Source organism: Astatotilapia calliptera, chromosome 7 (assembly GCF_900246225.1).
Source record: "Astatotilapia calliptera chromosome 7, fAstCal1.2, whole genome shotgun sequence".
Lineage (NCBI taxonomy): Eukaryota > Metazoa > Chordata > Actinopteri > Cichliformes > Cichlidae > Astatotilapia > Astatotilapia calliptera.
Window position 1 is genome coordinate 21,228,685 of NC_039308.1, and position 20,914 is coordinate 21,249,598.

The 20,914-nt window shown below is 38.4% G+C and overlaps 1 protein-coding gene across 3 annotated transcripts in view; it reads left to right on the forward strand.

The window, feature by feature from the left end:
• Positions 1 to 11,254: 11,254 nt before the first annotated feature.
• The window catches only part of ass1 (argininosuccinate synthase 1), a 31,304-nt gene continuing 21,644 nt past the window's right edge, over positions 11,255 to 20,914 (forward strand). Inside the window, exons 1-6 of one of the 3 annotated variants that reach the window (XM_026173741.1) lie at positions 11,255 to 11,406; positions 16,340 to 16,474; positions 17,363 to 17,431; positions 18,334 to 18,522; positions 20,211 to 20,267; positions 20,363 to 20,437. In XM_026173741.1, the coding sequence (XP_026029526.1) occupies positions 11,272 to 11,406; positions 16,340 to 16,474; positions 17,363 to 17,431; positions 18,334 to 18,522; positions 20,211 to 20,267; positions 20,363 to 20,437 (660 nt within the window). In that variant the 5' untranslated portion in view covers positions 11,255 to 11,271. Of the gene's footprint in view, positions 11,407 to 15,943; positions 16,015 to 16,339; positions 16,475 to 17,362; positions 17,432 to 18,333; positions 18,523 to 20,210; positions 20,268 to 20,362; positions 20,438 to 20,914 lie in introns of those variants that run through there. The other 2 variants (XM_026173743.1, XM_026173742.1) reach the window with 2 other exon arrangements.

Consider the following 20,914-nt stretch of genomic DNA (forward strand, 5'->3'; position numbering starts at 1 on the left):
AGCGTGTGACGTCACAGCTCCCTGGTCGCCATGGCAAGCAGAGTGCGGTGACGTCGCAGTACTCGGGTTGCACCAGGCTACATCTCTGCGTGTTTGGGGTTTTTTGTTTACCGGTAACTTAAATCAAAGCTGCTGAGCTTATGCGGCTACTGGTTTATATAGAAAACAATAATGTGGGCGTTGGGTTTAAACTCCACTAATGCGTATTATTATTGCATGGACTATATCATGAGGTTTAGCCACAAAAAGCTCATAGACACAGATAAGACTATTTAATCCAACACTGCCCAAACACTCCACTGGCAAATGACTTTTTAAATCTGATAAACTCTTTTAATGTTGTTCAGTCAGTCAACTGCCCAACACATGAAGGGGTCATACTTTGGATTAGGTCTTATCTTGCAGCCTGTCACTTCTTGACAATGAAATCTAATAACATTATTAGATATGTCGAAAAGCGGAACGAAAGTGGGGAAAAGGACCGATTACAGGTATCGTTTGAGGCACTTAATCCTTGTCAACTAACCAGAAAGCCATTAAATCAGTAAAAACTATTTTAATACTAAGTATTTTTCTAAAATTGTGTCCAATAATCATCATAAACCTTGTATTTTATTTGGCATTATAAATTCAGTTCTTAATCCACCCCCTATTGATCCCCATACAGTAGTGAATATAATATGCGAAAATCTTCTGAAATTCTTCGTTAATAAATTGTAGACATCAGGTCCCACATTATTCTTATCTTTCTTGGTATTCTTCCTACTATTGACCCATTTATTCACTTTCCAACTTTTGCTGTTTTTGATCACTTCGAGCCAGTGTTACATTCACTACTTAATGAAATAGTTAATAACTTGAAACTTTCAAAATGTTCTTGGATGTCATTCCACCTAGATTGCTGAAAGATGTTTTTGACACTGTTGGTATATGTTTGCTCTTCATTGCAAATAGCAGTCTGCAGTCTGGGTCTGTTCCCCCTGACTTTAACCCTCGTGCTACCCTAGGGAAAAACGGGACCATTTTGGGTACGAAGGGCAACAGATGGGTGTAAATTTTAAGGGATGGTCAAGAGTTAAACATGCTGTGGTGGAACCTATCCTTAAAAAGCAGAACCTGGACTCAACAGTTCTATCAAATTATAAACCAATCTCCAAATTGCCCTTTCTGTGAAAAGCTCTGGAGAAAGTTGTCCTCCTCCAGCTCCAGACCTTTTTATATAATCACGGCATCGGTGAAGTATTCCAGTCTGGTTTTAAAACGCATCATAGCACTGAAACTGCTACCGACTCGGGAGATTCCGCTGTTTTAATATTACTAGATCTCAGTGCTGCTACTGAAACGGTGGATCATAGGATTCTTATCTCCCGGCTGGAACAATATGCCAGTATTAAATGGATTGCATTGGAATGGGTTAAATCTTACCTATCTAATCGATGCTTCTCTGTTAGATTCAGAGACACATCATCCTCAAGGACGTCGCTCTTTTGTGGGGTCCCTCTGGGATCCATTCTTGGCCCGGTTCTCTTCTTAATTTACATGCTTCCTATGGGCTCTATTTTAAAAAAAAAAATATATGGTGTCCCTTTTCACTGTTATGCTGTTGATTCACAGATCTACCTCCCACTGAAACGCAAATCTGTGAACCCTCTGAAGAGACTGTTCGATTGTCTGGAAGATTTTAAGGCATGGATGGTTTTAAATTTTCTCAATTTAAATGAACAGAAAATTGAGATCATTGTCTTCAGCCCTAGTGACCATTATGACCTTGGCCCCTTAGAAAATTATAAAAAATCATTTGTGAGAAATTTAGGTGTGATTTTTGATAGTAATTTAACATTCAATAAACAGATAAATAATGCCTTTATTTCATCTTGCCTCAACTTCTGCAACAGCCTCTACTCTGGTGTTACTGCGTCATCAACTGGCCGACTACAGCTGGTTCGAAATGCTGCGGCAAGGCTCCTGACTGGCACGCGCAAACGAGAGCACATATCCCCTATACTTACTACACCGGCTGCCAGTTAGTTTTCGAATTGATTTTAAGATCTTGATACTTGTTTTTAAAACATTGCATGGACTAGCTCCTATATATCTTTCAGATCTTCTAAATTGGTATATCTTTGAGGTCTGCGGACCAAATACGTACTTCTAGTTGACCCTAGGTCTAGATTAAAACACAGCCCGGAGACTGTGCAACAAGCAGTGATACCAATGCATGCATAAGTAGAGAAAAATACGTCAGGAGGGATAAAGAGAGAACGGTGGTCTGTGGCGACTATCTGCTAACCCATTTCCTTAGCGCCTGCACCCAAAAGAAAAGAGGGTGCAGTTAGCATGAACACCAAATGGGTCTCAAATAATCATAGTGTTACCTAAAAGTGCACAAATAATTAGTTGAATAATAGTTAAATATTGCTTTTATCTTGTGGACTTTTTAAGCTTTTTAATTCAGTAGTGACAATTACATTTATAAAGCACATTTCAGTAAACTCCATTTGCTACAGTGACATCTTCAGTCACTGAGACTAAAGGCATCAGTTGGATGCTGATGTAATGTTTCTCTGTCCAGATGAACAGAGTTATCTTTGCATTACTGTTGTAACAGTCTATAAAAATGTATATGTTGCTATTACTACAAAACATGTCAAACACTTAATTTTATAACTACAAAACTTTTTTCCAAATTCACCATCTTTTTCTTGACTCTTTCGTAAACCTCCATAATTTTGTGGGTCATGCAGGATAACTCTTTTACCTTAGCACATGCCTAATTGTAGATTTGATAACATATTAGGTGAAAAAAACAAAGGAAACATTTCTTTGAACAACTGCTGTATGATTATTTTTTTATTTCTGATGCAAATTGATAGTCCAAGTCAGTTACATTTTCTTTTGGAAATCTGAAACCTGCTGCCCAATCCAGTTTGATTTCCATTAATTAATGCTTATTAACAACAACAGGTTGCAATATAACTTCGGCTGCCTGGTGACCGGTTTCCTTTTTGAGGTATTTTCTCAGGGTAAGCACGCGCACGCTTTTCCTCTCCAATTGCAAAATTAAATTTGCTGACCTTGATGTTTTGCTCCCTTTTCTCCTTTGATTTTTCTTTTTCACTAAGGATGTATCCTGTATAACACTTCCTGTTATACTCATCCCACTTTTGTTCTCTCAGCTGTTCCTCTTGTCTTTTTTTCTCTTTTAGCCATATGGCATTTTTTCTGCCTTCATCAATAGCTTTTAGCATTTTTGCTCTCATTTTTTCTTCTTCGATGCATCGGGCTGTAAATTCTCTGGCCTTTTTTTCCGCATAAGCCTTTTCTAATTCTGCTTCTCTTAGAGCTTTTTTAACAGCCTGTGCTTTTTGCTTTGCTTCCAGTTTTTCTGAAGCGATGTCTGCTGTTAGCTGTCTTCTTCTGACCCTGGCCATGGTGTGAGCCATTGAGAGAGCCATGTTTTTATCAACTTCTCTTTGAACAAGTTTGTCATGTTCATAGCGCTCTTTCACTTTTTGAATTTCAAGGTAAGCACGCGCACGCTTCTCCTCTCCAATTGCAAAATTAAATTTGCTGACCTTGATGTTTTGCTCCCTTTTCTCCTTTGATTTTTCTTTTTCACTAAGGACATATTCTATATAACGCTTCCTGTTATACTCATCCCACTTTTGTTCTCTCAGCTGTTCCTGTTGTCTTTTTTTCTCTTTTAGCCTTATGGCATTTTTTCTGCCTTCATCAATAGCTTTTAGCATTTTTGCTCTCATTTTTTCTTCTTCGAGGCATCTGGCTTTAAATTCTCTGGCCTTTTTTTCCGCATAAGCCTTTTCTAATTCTGCTTCTCTTAAGGCTTTTTTAACAGCCTGTGCTTTTTGCTTTGCTTCCAGTTTTTCTGAAGCGATGTCTGCTGTTAGCTGTCTTCTTCTGACCCTGGCCATGGTGTGAGACATGGAGAGAGTCGTCTTTTTATCGACTTCTTTTTTAACAGTTATCTCACCTCCTTTCGCCATGAGGCATTTTTAAGTTTCTCTTCAATTGCCAGGTTTGGCGCCTGAAAAACCTCGATTTTTTTGTTTAATTCCGATTATTTGTGATGTTGTTCGTTGCGTTTATCTTAACCTTAAAACGTAAATATAGGTTAGTTTTAAGGTTACCTGCTAATCCTTTCGAAGAAATTTTTGATGTGTTCTTTTTGTTTTCGTTTCAGTTTTCTGTCAGCAACTGTTGCCTAGTGACAGAAAATAAAGGTAACTTGTTACGCTGGCGGGTGACGTGACGAATCCTACTTCCGGGCCTAAAGTAGTCTGCGTTTAATATGGCTTTTGTGTTGTTAACATGTTTAATGTTATGTCTTTTCTTCTATTTAATCTCAAAAAGCTCCCAAAACAGTCAGTGATCACTGTTGACCTCCCTCGGCTTTTATTACCGCTAATCATTTATTTAAACTCAGTTTTTAAAACCTTAGGATGCAACTACAGCCCAGCCCATGCAGCAGTATATGAATGACTAACCTCGTATTGTGGATGGATTATCTCAGTTGTTCTCCTGGCTGAAGTTTGGTCCTTTTACAGCATCCTGCCATGCGATTACATTTGTTCCTGACCACCGAGAACACTCACGTTAACTTTTATCGAGTGGGAAAAAAGTTAGCTTGTTTATATTATGCTAACATAGCTGTGTCGCTAGCGGTCACGTAGCACATCACCAGCTAGCCCAACTTCAGTAACCCTACAAACGTCACTGCTGTTTAGTTTTCTGTCTTCATTTATGTTGGAAGTGATAACAGAGCTGTACGTTTTAATTTATTTCCAAAACCCCGCAGTCAGGACATACTACATTGTATTTAGATAGAAGCTAGCGAGCTAACTCCCTGCTAACTTCTAACTACATAACGCACTTATTACTTTTTTTTAAAAAATATTAAACTTTATTAAGAAACAGTATATAGAACATGTATACATTCAGAACAAAATTAACATATGCCAGGGGGTGTAATACAATGAATTACAAACATTCAAATAATTTGTAATTACTACAAATAGTAATAGTTTTCATAGCCTTTTTGCTAAGTGATCCGGGGATCACCTGGACAGCGAGAAATGATCACAGGTCCGTGACGCTGTAAACACGTGCACCTGTGGCACGAGTGACCAGGGGGACGCTCTAAAACTCTCAGGAACCACAAGTAAAGTATATTAGGTTATTATATCCTAGACTTCACTGAGTAAAAAAGGATGAAGATCCATTGCAGCTGGTCTCAGGAGATGATGAAAGCCTGAACACTTTCTCTACAACAACAACAACAAGGTGAGTTTATTGTTGTGATTGATTTAGTTTTTGAAGATTTGTATGTTACTTTAATTATAAAATTCTTATATTGCAACTGAATGCTGTTATGTGTATGCAACTCTACATATATTATAGGAACATTAACAATGACAATCCACAGCAGATCTGATCAAAATTCTGTTCTTTCTTGCTGGATTTCAATGGTAACGTGTACAAATTCATTTTATTTTCAAGTCACTTCCCACCTCACTTTTCTCAATACTAAACTTTCTATTTTTAGTCCTTTTATTTTAGCTTGAATGCAAACGACATCAACAAAAAACAAACTTCTTAAAATTTCTTTTTGTTCCTCTTTTTTTCCTCAGAATAAATTGTGACCAGGCTCATTGGCTGAGATGGTGGAGCAAAACAGCAACGCATTAACTGTGACTGCTGAAGTTCCTGTATGAACCCAACAACTCTGAAAGTCCAAGGAAAAGGTGTGCATTTTCCCTAAAGCTCAGATGGAATTTGATGGTCTACCATGCTGCATTCAGGGCTCTCTCTCACTGGTATATGAAGAGTGCTACCAATAGAAAGTGTGCACACAATGTCTCACTTCATGCTTGCTCTTCACTAACCTCTGGTGTCGCTTTCTAGTCACTTGTGTTGTTATTGTCTCACAAGCAGAGGATTTTGATTGGGAAGTAACCATGACCTCTTTTCAGAGTCTTCTCTAACATTAAATGGTTGTGAAATATGTCTACTTTTCTCCTCTGCTTTAACTGCTAAGAGCATTTTGAACACAGTGGAGAAAAGGGGTTGCGCTGAGGATTCTGAACTGTGGTGTTTAAGTGTTGTCACTGCACAGATCCTTATTCACTTAGCTGCTGTTTAGTTTAAAAGTCTTCATCAGAACAAACACTTCTAATTGCACTTTGCTCCTCACTGTCTTTGAAAAGTAAGAGCTGATAAAAACAAATCCACTAAATGCACTTTTATCTTTAAGTTTGGTATAGTAATCTGTCGAACAGACAAGTAATCATGTCTGTTCTAATAAACCCAAATTTCAGCAACACCTTTGGATCTTTTCGGTTTTATTCATATAGCACCAGTTAACAAATCTTGTCTCAAGTCACTTTATATTGTAAGGTAAAGACCCTACAGTGTTAATCTAGGACAAATGTTCACTCTGATTCAGTGTTGAAGCGAATGACATCGGTAATCAAAGGTGAGTTTTTGGCCATAACTGACTACATATGTATAATATATCATGAGTGGACAGACATGGATGTATAGCACACCTTAACTGTTTGGCTGAGCTAAAACAACCACAGCAGGGATTCTAGCTTAAAGGTATTCTGGATATTGTTAAATGTGCAAATATTGGTATATTTTTTGTTTGTCAGCTGTCCTGTTTGAAGAAAACACTTTGACGCCACTTGAATGCATGAATTTATGAACACATTTTCATGATGTTAGGGACAAAGCAGTAAGGCATAGAGGACACAGGTTTTTAATTCAAAAATCAGAATCAGAATCGTGTTTATTGGCCAAGTATATGTGCAGACACATACAAGGAATTTGGTTCCGGTAGATGGTGGCTCTCAAGCACAGCAATGTAAAACACACACACACACACACACACACACACACACACACACACACACACACACACACACACACACACACACACACACGTCTATATATACATTGCACATACATACACAAAGCTGAGTAAACCAACTATAAATAACTAATCTAAACTTATATACATAAAATACAGAAATGGATGGGGTTTTATTGACCCAAAATATGATAAATAATTGACAAAGCTAAAACTTGAATAGGCAGACCAATAAAAGAGGTCAACTCAATAAACTAAACTCAAAATAACAACTAACAAAACCTCAAACAAACATAAGACAAACTGACCTCGTGAAGTGACTGTGACAAAGTGGCTAACTCAAACAAAGAAAGATGTATTGATATAACAAAACAAACATTTTACCTTCCAGTGTTAATATGTGTGCCCTCCATAAAAACATTGTAAGGTGTGGTGGAAAAAGTAAACTAAGTTAATAAAGAAACAATATATTTGACAAGTAGTAAAACATATTTAAAGTAGCAACTGTAAACTAAAATGATGCAACTGGTGGTGAGGTGTGGAGCTTACCATGTGTGGCTTGCCATCACACATGAGGAGAAACTGATTACAAGAAAAATGGAAAAAAGTTTGAGTTATGCTGTCATTAAATTTTAGCATAGTTTTTGAGTTGAGGACAATAAATGAATATTTAACATTAAATGTACCAATGTTGTTGTGTACTACTTGGGCAGAGATCATTTTAAGAAGTTTTAATTTACAAGCAAATGGTGTATAAGGTTGTAATTGAATGGAAATGTATTGTTAAGGATATAAAAAAAGTACATTTAATGGGTTAAAGTTAAAAGTAGTGACTGTAAATAGTAATAGAAATAAAATTTTTAGTTTTTCTATCAACAGAAAAAATCTGTTAATGATACAGAAAGTATACCATAAATAAATGGAATTTTTCATAGTTGAAGGAAATGTCCATAAATCTATTTGGAATGGTATAGAACTTTGCATTTTCTTAGAGACTGTGACACTTTGTGAAGGGTATGAATAATTTTGGACATGACATTTTATCTCAAATGTAAATAAAAGCTGAGAATTATTTTTTTCTATAACAATGCCTCTCATACGTTGTCTTATTATCTTTTGGGAGACACCTGTGTCATGTCCGATCCAAAAAACCTTGCTGGTTGAATAAAAGTAACTTTAAGTCAAAATTTGCCAGGGGTATGAATACTTATGGGCTTGACTGTATGTGATCATTACAGTCTGATGTACCAGACAGCTGACTGTGGCCACTCCTAAAGTTATTAGTTGCTCAATCATCATTCCTTCATTCAGCCTAATCACAGCCTCCTGCACTTGCATAAACATGTCTTTGGACCACATGTTGACACTTTCAGTGAGCAGCTATTTTGAGCCTCTGCAAATTGTATTACTGTTACTCCTTAACAGTTGATACATAATTTTGTTGTACATGTAAAATGACAAAGGGCTGTTCTATTATCTTTTCTTCTAATAAAGGTTATCTTATCTTATCTTATCTTCTATTCTATATTTTTGTTTAAAAAGATGAAAGTCTACACTTATATCACATCTTATTTGATTGATTTAAAATCTATTGTGGTGGTGTACAGAGGTAAAATTATGTCATGGTCCAACAATTTGTAGACCTGACTGTAAATTATGTTTTTTGCATGGACCAGAGACAGGATTCACTGAAGTAGGAATATATCAGTAATAGTGTTTTGAAAAAACACTTTGAGCAGAAAAGCCTTAAGCCTAATTTTAAGGATGGTAGGCTTATTTTTTTCACTTTAACTGAACCTGTGCTCCTCTGTGAAAAGAATTAGAACCAATGGTGAATATGCTAGTTCTATAGTTCTCTTACAAATACCAGTTGCATTTGCATGGAGCTGATCTGTGTGCACAGGTCCCACTAATGGTTGTTGGGGCTTTTTGCCACGTTTCTGACATGGCAAACAGCCATGGCTGGTCCTTGATGTCCTTCTGCTATGGTTAATGTCCTCTTCTGTGGCTTCTCGTCTACACTCTTGGCACTGCAGTGTGGTAGAGTGACAGTGGCTGTGGAGGTGCTGGATTGCTACCAGCAGTGACAAGGACGCCTGCAAAAATCAAAACTTGTGAGGAATCAGATGAGAACAATGATCTCTCTCAGTGGTATCAGGTAAGATGGAGATAAAATCTTTTGGTTGCCATTTGTACACATACACTAGGTCTGGGTACATGGGACATGTTGTGCAGAGCTTAAAGTCAAATAAACACAAATATATACAAACAAAGGACACACTTGATTATTAATTGACACTATGTCTAGTAATAAACAGGTATATAACAGCAAATCCTGTATTACACTTAAATGAAGATATATATTGCACAAAATAAATTTGTGTGTGCTTTAGTTTTGTTTTTTGCCATCAGTCTGACTGGTAGAAAAGAAGTTGTTGTGGAAGCATGTGGTGTGTGTAATCAGACTGTCCACTCTGCTGATATGTTCATTGTTTTGGTCAGAGGAGGGTGTGTCCCGAATGATGTCTCTGACGATGTGTTGTGTACTTCTTGTGGCGTTGTCTGCATATTGATGGAAGATCAGTCCTCATAATCCCCTTTGCAGCCTTTATTACTCTCTGGAGACTCTTCTCCTGTGCCTGTGTGTTTTTTTTCCATAGCAGACAGTGATGACAGTATTGAGGATGCTCTTGATCACTCCTCTGTAGGCTGGAGCCATAGGGTGCAGCTCAGTCCTGCCTCTCTGAGCAGAGTGATGAAATAAAGTCAATACCTGGGCATTTTTCACCGTAGCTGTGGTGTTCGTGGTCCAAACCCAGGGTCAATTTTATATTAAGGCCAAGGAACTTGTGGCTTTCAACACTCTTCACCTGAGTCCCATTGATGTCTAGAGGCAGAGACTGGGTGTCAAACATAAGGCCCATGAATGGGCCAAGCAAAAGACTGCAATCTGGCCCACTGGACGGTTTTGGTAAATATGAAGGAGGGCATAAATTTAGGACTTTTAACTATATTTTCACAGGTTTTACTACAGCTTTTCCTACTGATAAAGGCCTTCCCCACGACCATTCATACTACACCAGAGTAATGAAGTAATAGTTAAATAATTAAATGACAAAAAAGGTCCTTTTTTTTTTTAACACTATTGAAATGTCAGAGGTTTTTAAGAGTTGTTTCACAGTGAAAACTAAACAAGTAAAGTATGTGAATTAACAAAAACTCTCTGGCTTGTAATTACAGAAAAGTCTGTACAACGAGCTACCAGAACTTTTTCTGTCATTTTATACATCTGGGGTTTTTATTCTTCGTTTTTTTGTTTTTTTTTAACAATTTAAGGTCAAAGAGTGATGCTGTTTTCTTTCATAGACTACAGCAACATTTCTTCATTATAATATATTCTTCATTATGTATAAAAGTGAGACATACTGTTCCAATTTACAATGCGTTTCTTTTTCTTGTATTAACATATCCCAGGATTGTGTAGGAAATGTTTTTTTCACTGACAGAAAGGCGAGTTTCACTGCTCCAGACCCATGAACTCAAATTAAAATCGGATATGCTGTTGAAATCCAGTTTGATTCAGTTCAATTCAATGAACAAGCACTAAGCGACAGGGGAAATGGAAAACACTCTTTTAACAGGAAGAAACCTCAGGTGAAACCACACTCGGGAAGGGGCAGCCATTTGCACTGCCTGGTTGGGGGTAAGGGGAAGAAGACAGGACAAAAGACAGTCTGTGTAAGAGAGCCGGAGATTAATAACCAATTTAATCAATAATGATTAAATGCAGAGTGGTGTGGAGTATAAACACATGTCTGTGAAGGTTCACAGTCATCCAGGTCGTCGTAGTCTAAGGAGCTTGGATATACAGTATAAACACATGAGTGGGGAAAAAGCTGAGTGGAAACGAACAGAAACCAGCCCCCAGCAGCCTAGTCCTGTTGCTGAACTATCAGCTTTAGCAAAAAGGAATGTTTTGAGCCTAATGTTAAACGTAGAGATTAATAGTAGAGAAATTGCACTGCCTGTTCTTATTGTGATACTCTGGGCATCAAATGTGTATTTAAATTCATTTTCACTGACAAAACGGGGGTTTCACTGGTCCAACCCACATAAGATCAAAGTGGCCCACGATGTAATATGAGCTTCACATCCCTGGTCTGTGGCAAACACCTGCAAATTCCCTACTTGTATGTATTTTCGTTCCCTGCTTTGCACAAAATCTGGAGAAATGGATTCCTAATGAATTTCAGATTGATTACATTTAAATGCCAGTGTATCTACTGAGCAAGCTCTGGTGCTCCCATAAATTCTTAAATAAAACAAATGCTGCTGACACAGGGCGGTCAAAGCGACACGAACACGCTACGTGCCTGCTGTGGATGACGCAACGTGTCGCGAAGGGCAGCAAACCGTACAGCAGAGTCAGCGAACCGAGCACGCTGCTGCTTTCCTGCGCTCCTCACCGACAGACACACGCGTCTCTTCGGTTAGAAAGAAACCCTCTGCAAGTGTCTGTGAGTACAAACTATCTATACATGTACATGTGTTTATTTCTCTCTGTAAGGGTAGTTACGCAATCATAATGAGCGTTGTGAATTTAGCTGGAGGTTGCCGTCAGTCGCCGGTGACTTCAGTTGCTGTGGTAATTCTATGCGCCCCTTAAACCTTGTTGGCAACATCTCCCAGAAATACCTGTGTCGGTAATAAGTATGTATTCACGCCAGTAGGATGAAAACATTTTGTAGAGAGCTCTCTTGCGACTGTTAAACCTTTTCTTTAAATGTGTTTTTTAGCACCGGCGTATTTGAAAGAACAGTAATTATGTAGTGCAAGTTGTATCCCAAAACCACACCCTGTTTCCGAAATTTATTTACGTGGGGAAAAAATAGGACTCGTCTGACAAAAGGGAAGGACTTGCCTCTGCTTATGTAAAGTCATTTCTTCTTTACTTTCACATTCATGAGAATATTAGTGATGTGCGGATCGATACTGAAATATCGATTCCTCCGATACCAGTCATTTATGTTCTAGAATCGATACTCATATTAAAATATCGATATTTTAGTAATTTAGGGTAAATTTGTAGGTTATCATTAACAGGAACAGAGTGCAAATAAACTATATCATTTGGATTGTCTACATTGGAAGGAACTACTTAGTCTTCCGCCTGTCATAGTCGTGACATATGTTTGTATAAATGTGTCCAGCCCCTTGTTGTGCACACTCACAACAATGGCTGAGCATAAATGGAGTTATGTGCAGACGTATTTTACTTCCACAAACGGTTGAGACGTAGTTTGCAATACATGTGGCAAGAAAGGGAGGTGTTTTGGCAACACTACTAACCTCATCAAGCACAAGAATATGACGAGCTTATGTTGAGGTGAACTGAAGAGGAGGAGTGGACATGGACAGGTGCTGCAAGGGCGAGACGGACGTCTCTCACGGAGTCCTTTAGTGCTGCAGGCAGGCAACGTGTTCAAATAGCGCACAACTTCAGTTTTTTTTTTTATTTCTATATGATAACTGTGCATTATTAAGCGATAAGAACAAGTAATCCGATGTCCTGTAATCATTATGATGCTATAATTTGAGATACAATAACTGAAATACGTTTTTGTACAAAGTATCGGTATCGGATCAGTATCGTCGATACCACCCTGAATTTAACTTTGTATCGGATCGGAAAGGAAATCAGTGGTATCGCACATCACTAGAGAATATACCAATGCTAGCACGCTGTTATTATATGTACAAAACAAACATCACATTCACACAAGCACAATTCTGTGGTCCTCCTTAACTTGCCACATGTATGTCACGATCTACAATAAAATGCTATATATACTGCCAGCTAGACTTCAAAAGTTGCTTAAATTAATATTAACACTAATTAGGGCTGTTCATATAATGATATATATCGGATGACGATATAAAAATGTCTATCGTTTCATTTTACGCTATCGTTTGTTTCGTGGTGTCGCAAAATAAACTGTTTATGGCAATATTTTTTCATCGTGGCTATATTAATTTCGGAAAGTTCTCTTTCTCTTTATATAACCACACTATGGACGGACAAGCGCCTGTTTTTATGCGTTGTGAAGCAACAACGACGGTAACAGCATCGCGTGTCCGCTTGTTTATGTTCCACATAAACCTTTCACATTAAAGCTCAAGATCCTGTTGAGACTTTTCAAAATAAACGGAATCACGTGAAAGAGCAGATGAGAAGTAAAAAAGAGCCACCAGGTGCTAAAAAATAAACCGTAGACTCAAACGTTAGAACAGGCTTTTCCCCGCAGCACGCCGTGTAATAAATACTCACAAAGAAAACGGCGGCCCTTACAACTTATGTCTAAAAATGTATCGTTTCATGCATCGGTTAAAACACTCGACTCCAGCTACATGACGCACAGCTGGAAACACTTCCCGCAAGACAAGCTGCCCGAGATTCACAGAATTTACAGAAAATGTTACATTTTTGTGATTTACGATAGAATTCTTATATCGGGATATGAGATTTTGGTCATATCGCACAGCCCTAACACTAATGGTATTACGAGAATACTAATTCTAGTACTTGTTAAGTCTACAATGATTTCATTTTAAGAAGCACTGAGCCAGCAAAGAAATGCGTGCATAATAGAGCAGGGCGATATGGCCAAAAATATTTATCACGATATATATTTGAAAATTTGCGATAACGATATAACCGACGATATAATTGATGCGAGACAAAATACAACTCCACAACATTACTAGCGCAAAAAGACAACCTTCCATTTATTTTCACTTAAACAAGAACCTGGTTTTTATGTACATTAAAGCTTTATAAAAATGTAACAGTGCAAATGCAAATTCCTTGCTGAAAGTTTAACCAAAAGGCATTTCCAGTAGAAATGGGCTGACATATCCTGAGCATAACCATGTATAATATCCACTGAAGTTAAAAAGAGGTGCTTTGCAACATTAAACTGCAGTGTGCAGTATGTATTTTTCGGACCATAAGGTGCACGGGATTATAAGGCACATTAAGCGAAACAAAGCAGTCAGATAAATCCAACTTTATTAAACTCATTCTTCTTGCTTCCTCCACTTCTGTACCATTGATTCATTAATGTTGAATTCTCTGGCAGCTGCTCTATTCCCATGTTGTTGCAGTCTATTAATGACTAACCTCATATTGTGGATGGATTATCTCAGTTGTTCTCCTGACTGAAGTTTGGTCCGTTTACAACATCCTGCCATGCGATTGCATTTGTCTCTAACCATGAAGAACCTTCACGTTAACTTTTATAAGTGGAAAAGTGTTAGTGTTCGTCCTCCAGCTTCACTGTTTATGTTATGCTAACATAGCTGTGTCGCTAGCGATCACGTAGCACATCATTATATACCAGCTAGCCCAACTTCAGTAACCCTACAAACGTCACTGCTGTTTAGTTTCCTGTCTTCATTTATGTTGGAAGTGATAGCAGAGGTGTACGTTTGATTTTTTTCAGAAATCTCTCAGTCAGAACATGCTATATCATGCTTAGGTAACTAGCGAAACTAGCGAGCTAACTTCCGCTAGCTTCCTGCTAACGTCTAACTCCGTTAAATGTAATAACTTTAGTTTTCATGGATGCCTGGAAGTTAAACTTCATAGTTACACCTGGTAAAGCAGCAATGCTGGTCGTTTTATTAAAGATGAAAGAATTTAGACAGTTTTTAACTCTAAGTGATGCTCCAGTGTTGTTTGACCTGAAGAATACGGAGTTTAGGACCCAGATTACTCCCAGATTTAAGAGCATCTTAGTCCGACAAATATGACAATAACAACGGCCGCTTGCATGTTCTGCAAAAAAATGTGCTTTGTCGTGTATCTGACGGACAAACACCAAACCAGTTCCACATCACGGAAGTTGCACCATTTTTACAAACCAATTCTGGTTCATCTGTTTCACTCAACAATCGGCCATGTGCGTATGAAAACAAAGGCACTGCGCATGCGCGTTTTACTCCCATTCTATCGCAATATTTCATTTTCCTATCGTTGCCTAACATTATACCGGTATTACCGTGAACGGTATAATATGGCCCAGCCCTAGTGCATAAGATATTGTAACTCAGCTTTAAAAGTAATTGACTCCAGCAACTGCAAGTACACTATATTGCCAAAAGCATTCGCTCATCTGCCTTCACACGCATATGAACTTGAGTGATATTTCATGACCTTTGCTGCTGTAAAAGCTTCAATTCCTCTGTGAAGGCTTTCCGTGAGGTTTAGGAGTGTGTTTGTTGGGAATTTTTGACCATTCTTCAAGAAGCGCATCTGTGAGGTCAGACACTGATGTTAGACGAGGAGGCCCGCTCGTAGTCTTGGCTCTACTTCATCGCAAAGGTGTTCTGTTGGGTTGAGGTCAGGACTCTGTGCGGGCCAGTCAAGTTCTTCCACACAAACTCACTCATCCATGTCTTTTTGGACCTTGCTTTGTGAACTGATGCACAGTCATGTTGAAACAGAAAATGACAATCCCCAGACTGTTCCCACAAATTTGGGAGCATGAAATCTCTTGGTGTGCTGAAGCATTAAGAGATCCTTTCACTGGAACTAAGAGACCCAGCCCAACTCCTGAAAGACAAGCCCAAACCATAATCCCCCTCCACCAAACTTTACAGTTGGCACTACGTAGTGTTGAAATCTCCCAATTCTTTGAATCTTTGGGCTGAAGGAAGGACAATACTCGGTGTATTTATGCTCAATCAACAATACTTTATTTCCATACAATTCAACACTTAAGAGCATTAGGACCATCATGATAGGGAGACCTGCCTGCAGAGGGTCACAGCGAGTCTCGAAATGGTGACGTGTTACTCAGCTTCTTATAGCCGCTAGTGGCCCCCACCTAGTCGTAAAAGCCTAAATATTCACATTCTTTCTCTCTTATGGCGCCTAAGTTTTGACCTCGGCTCCCTGTCTTCCTACAAAGGTGGGGGTATGGACTGTAGAATGGATGTATCCATTCCATGAAGCTCTCTACGAACTGTTCTTGAGCTGATCTGAAGGCCACATGAAGTTTGGAGATCTGTAGGAGACTGACTCTGCAGAAAGAAAGAAATTACATGCTCACTGAGCTCTTGAGGTCAAAACATTTATTCCTTACAGCCTTATTAACTCAAGATCTGTTTCAATTGCCTGCGCAATAGCTGGTATTAAAGTTTGTGAGCAGAAAATGCTCATATTTGAGCATCTGACCTTATATTGGAAGTTTTCCAAGCTAACCTTGGAAACTTTACCAAATCAAGAATTGTCCACAACTTATCTGAACTAATGGTCTGTTGGGACCTGCTGTTAAGTCAAACAAGGACAGCGATCAGAATTTGGATTATTAATTGACATTTCGTCATTACGAGTTAATAGTTATGTAATCATTGAATTAATGTAATTGTTTCCCTGCCACTCGACAGCTTCTTTGGCTGCTTCAGCAAAAAGCACTCATCATGTCCAAAGGTAAGGTGGTTCTGGCTTACAGTGGTGGACTGGACACCTCCTGCATTCTGGTCTGGCTCAAGGAGCAGGGTTATGATGTCATCACCTACTTGGTAAGGTTTGAAGCCATGCACGCAACAGTTGGTTTAGTTTTATGCTGCCAGGCTTTTGCATGTTGTGTCCTTTTGGTTGTACAGTTGGCTTTATAAAGGGTTACAGGTGTTCACTGTGGTCTGTTATGAAAAAAATCTATAAAAACAACCCCAAGACCTACCGTTTTGGGTATCTCTGCATGGGTCAAAAGGTTTGGATTCATAATGACAGCTCAAATCTGCCTGGATTTGCGTTTTGCCCCACAGCCACTCAGAACTGCACAATAGGCAGATTTTCCGATTGTCTAACTTCATTTAGTGATTTTTTTTAGGTCAGTGGGGGTGGGTGTCAGCCAAAGGTTCATAGCTGTTGAACAGGATGTACACCTCAGCTCTAGCTCTTCAGTGGAGTAAAAGAAGGCACTCATCCAGTACATGATCCAGTGTAATGTTTCATGAAATTACAAAACCACGCACTTGCGTGAATTTGCTAAACAACAGTCACATAAACAAAAACCGAGAGGGTTTACTGTGCCACTGTGCAAGTATAATTCATGTATGATTACTGCAATATGCAGGTTCTTTTAGAGCAGCTACAATTCACTTTACTATGTGAGAAAAATAGTCCCTTGCTCAGTTCAGGAGATCAGTACAGCCTCTTCATGGCCTCGAGTGGCGTTCACGCTCAGTTGTTGCATCTCCTCAGCAGACGTGATCTGAACTGCAAGACGGTGGACTGTCAAAAATAACACTTTGGTAGGCACGTGCCTCTGTGTGTCGATGCATTTAATTTAGAGAAGAATTTAAACTAGAGAACCTGCATATTTATCTTCTTATTGTGTTCATCCTGTTTCCCCTGGAGATTTCAACATCAACGTTCACATTCAAAGCGCTTTTCTGTCTTTCTAGGCCAACATCGGGCAAGACGAAGACTTTGAAGCTGCCCGGAAAAAGGCGGAAAGCCTTGGTGCAAAGAAGGTAAGTGTCAGTGAAACAGGATGTTGTATTGATTAGGATTTGTTTGCAGCGTGAGCAACATCAGAGAATGTCAGCTACAATGCTTTTAATGCTTATGCACAGCCCGACTAATCCTGGATTTCTGGCACTGATCCCAATACTAATATTTTTTTCTAGATGTAGAAGTGTTGCAGTTATAGTAAAGGCGGAAAATTGTTTTTAATTTCATTAGGATTTTATTTCACGGACGAGTTAGCAAGGCAGTGCTTGATTCTGCACCTGTCAGGGGTAGACATTTGTTCAAAACACAAGTAAGAGAAATGAGACAACTGCAGACCGACTCAGAGTGTAATTAGAAAACGTGCGCACGGGTGAATGTCTCTCTGAGAAGACACACACTCCGAGCACAGGCTCGCTTGCTTTATTTATAAGGCAAAAATGGGTTACATAGTACTTCCTCTTTTAACAGATGTTGACGAGAGGTTAAACATTAAATCAACTTATCTGATCTTTCACACACTGGGATAAAAATACAGAAGTATATCATGCTTTATCTGACATCACAGACATTATAGGAAAGAATGCATCATTATATCATGCTGTCAAACATTTGTCAAACATTTCAGACACTTAAGTAAGGAATGCATCAGTTTTCCTTTAACAATAGACTTGGTTAGGTGATTCTTCAACAATAGGCCTGGTTATGTGAAAATATATGAACACCCAAAATATAAGGCATACTTGGTTAGAATATAAGGCTTACTTGATTATATTGTATTATAGAGATTTGGTTATAATGTATAATGTAGAAAATCTTCTAACAGCACCACAGTCAGAGTCACAGTCAGTCTTCTGGACAAATGACATGATGGAACCATTTTAACAAAGCCCTGTTCTGTGTCCTCGCCTCTGTGGCTGTGCAGGTTTTCATTGAAGACCTTCGTACAGAGTTTGTGGAGGACTTCATCTGGCCTGCAGTTCAGGCCAATGCTGTCTATGAAGACCGATACCTGCTGGGCACTGCGGTAGCACGGCCATGCATTGCCCGCCGTCAGGTGGAGATTGCACGCAGGGAGGGAGCCCAGTATGTCTCACACGGTGCCACTGGAAAGGTAAGTGAGACAATGGGCATGGAATTATGCCGTGTGGGGTAAGAATGTCCAAAATCTGCAAATGTGATTCCGGGAATAAGTTTAAATCTTTATTTTTTGAAGAGCAGGGACATAAAAGCAAATGCAGGGCTTGTGAAACAAGACTAAAGCATCAGCTTTCTTATTATAAATTAAGCCTCAGACATGGCAGTTAAAATTGAGGTGTTTTGATCCCAACCAATTTCAAAGTACAGACTTATTAGCTAGGTCTAGGTCTAGCTAGGTCTAGCTCTCTTTGCACAGTTGCTTATTAACCTAAATAAGACTACAAAGTTAAAATCTACCCTTCCTCTTCCTCAGAAACCCTTTCTATTTAGTCCTTTGAAAAGAAACAGGCATTACAGCTGAATAACAGCTGTCTTATTTCTAAAGTGAGCCTTTTTAATGGGAAAAAGCGTACAGCTCAAATGGTAAAATAGGAGCACAGAGTTTATTTGGTCAGAGTTGATAATTTAACAGATCAGGACAACTTTGAGTCATCTAAAGTTCAAGTGTCCTGACTGCAGCTCTACCAGATGAAGATGTTTTCAGGCTGCATGCCAAGAACTTTCTCAGCCTAGGTTGTGAAAGTGACAGTTTGTGATGTTCTCATTATTTAGACTTACTGCAGTTAGCCACACTTTCATGCTATTGTTTTCATATCCCGATTTGACCCGATGTATGTTCAGAGCACAAATTTAGCTGCGTTAGTAATAGTTCCTGTATATTTACACTGCAAATTTATGGAGATTTTTCTGGGATTCATAATATATTTTCAAATATATTTCTGGAAAATAAAAAAACCCTTTAAAAAACATGTTGTACTTTTTAAATACATTTTCGTTCTATTATTTTACGTCTTTTCTGAAATGCAGTGTCCACATGTTGCCTATAGATGGAGTCAAAAACCACATCATGGAGTTAAAGTACAGGTTTAAAACATTGTAACTTCTTATAGCTGTGTGAGAGGCCAGCGACCTGTCCAGGGTTTACCCTGCCTCGTGTGTCAAAGTGCAGCCCATTTATTCTTTTACTATTTGTGTTGATAATGAGGAAACTATGGAAGCTTGTTTAAGCCACAGAAAAATTGAGTTAGTAAGCCAAAAGTAACTATTTTTAAATTTTAGGATAATAATCCAAAACTCTAAATTGTAGATAACAAAAAATGTTTAGTAGGTGATTTTTTTGTTCTAGTGTCAGAAACAAGCTTCTATAGAAAGAGACAGTAGAGAAACAACTACTAACAACTAAGAAACAACTAAAATTTAATCAGTTCATCCATTAACACAAAAAGTAATCAACAATTCTAAAAAATTTGAGTCAGTGTGAAGTAAAATAGTTCATTTTAAGGGTTTTTTTTTTTTTTGCATAGTAACTGTGATTCATTTGGTTTTCTTTACTGTCTTTGATAGTACATGGAGGGCATTTTTGAGTTTAGGATGTAGTTTGGGGAAAACTAATTGTTTGAATATGTAAACTTGGGGTTTGGGGTCTTTTCTGGCCCTTAATAGATAAAAAAATAAAGCAGATTATTAGTGAAAATATGAATAAATGATTAAAAATGTTAGCAATGGCCCTGCTGTGCACTTTTAATCATCTGCGTTTATTGTAAACTGATACAACAAGTAACACAAGAAACATCGAGTTGAACTGTTGTTTGCACTTTTCAGGGAAATGACCAGATACGCTTTGAGCTAACATGCTATGCCCTCTACCCTGAGGTCAAGGTGAGTTTGTTTATTTATTGTGTGGATGTAATTTACTGACACTGTGGAGTAATGTCAGTATAGCTGGAAAGAGTTTCTCTGTTTGTGTTCTTTAGATCATCGCACCCTGGAGGATACCCGAGTTTTACAACCGCTTCCGGGGGAGGACGGACTTGATGGAGTATGCAAGGGTAACTCCGTCAGTGGCATAATGTCAGAAACACAATTATTTTACCACCTTTATTTTCATAGCAATGGGTCTGTTAACATTTTCAAGGTACAGATTCAGCCTTTGACTAAAAAAAATCCTAACAATTACCTGATCAAATCTCCAAGTCCTAAAAGTACCATCCACTTAATAGTGACATTAACATTGTCCTGAATTATTTTGAAAAAAACAATTATTAAGCATGCAGTGGACTACCAAAAAAGGAGAATAGAGGCTATATTATAACGAACATTTTGTATTGAAAGGTTTAATTATTTATTACCTCAGATTCTCAGATTAAATTACATGGACTACTTGTATTCTGGTGGACGTTTGTCGATGTAGTCGCATCCAAAAGAAAATGATGGGCCGACCAGTTTTTCCCACTAGAGGGTGGTCATGATGTTTAGCCAACACCTTTCAGGCAAGCCTGTGAGTTAATTGTGAAATGTACCTTGTC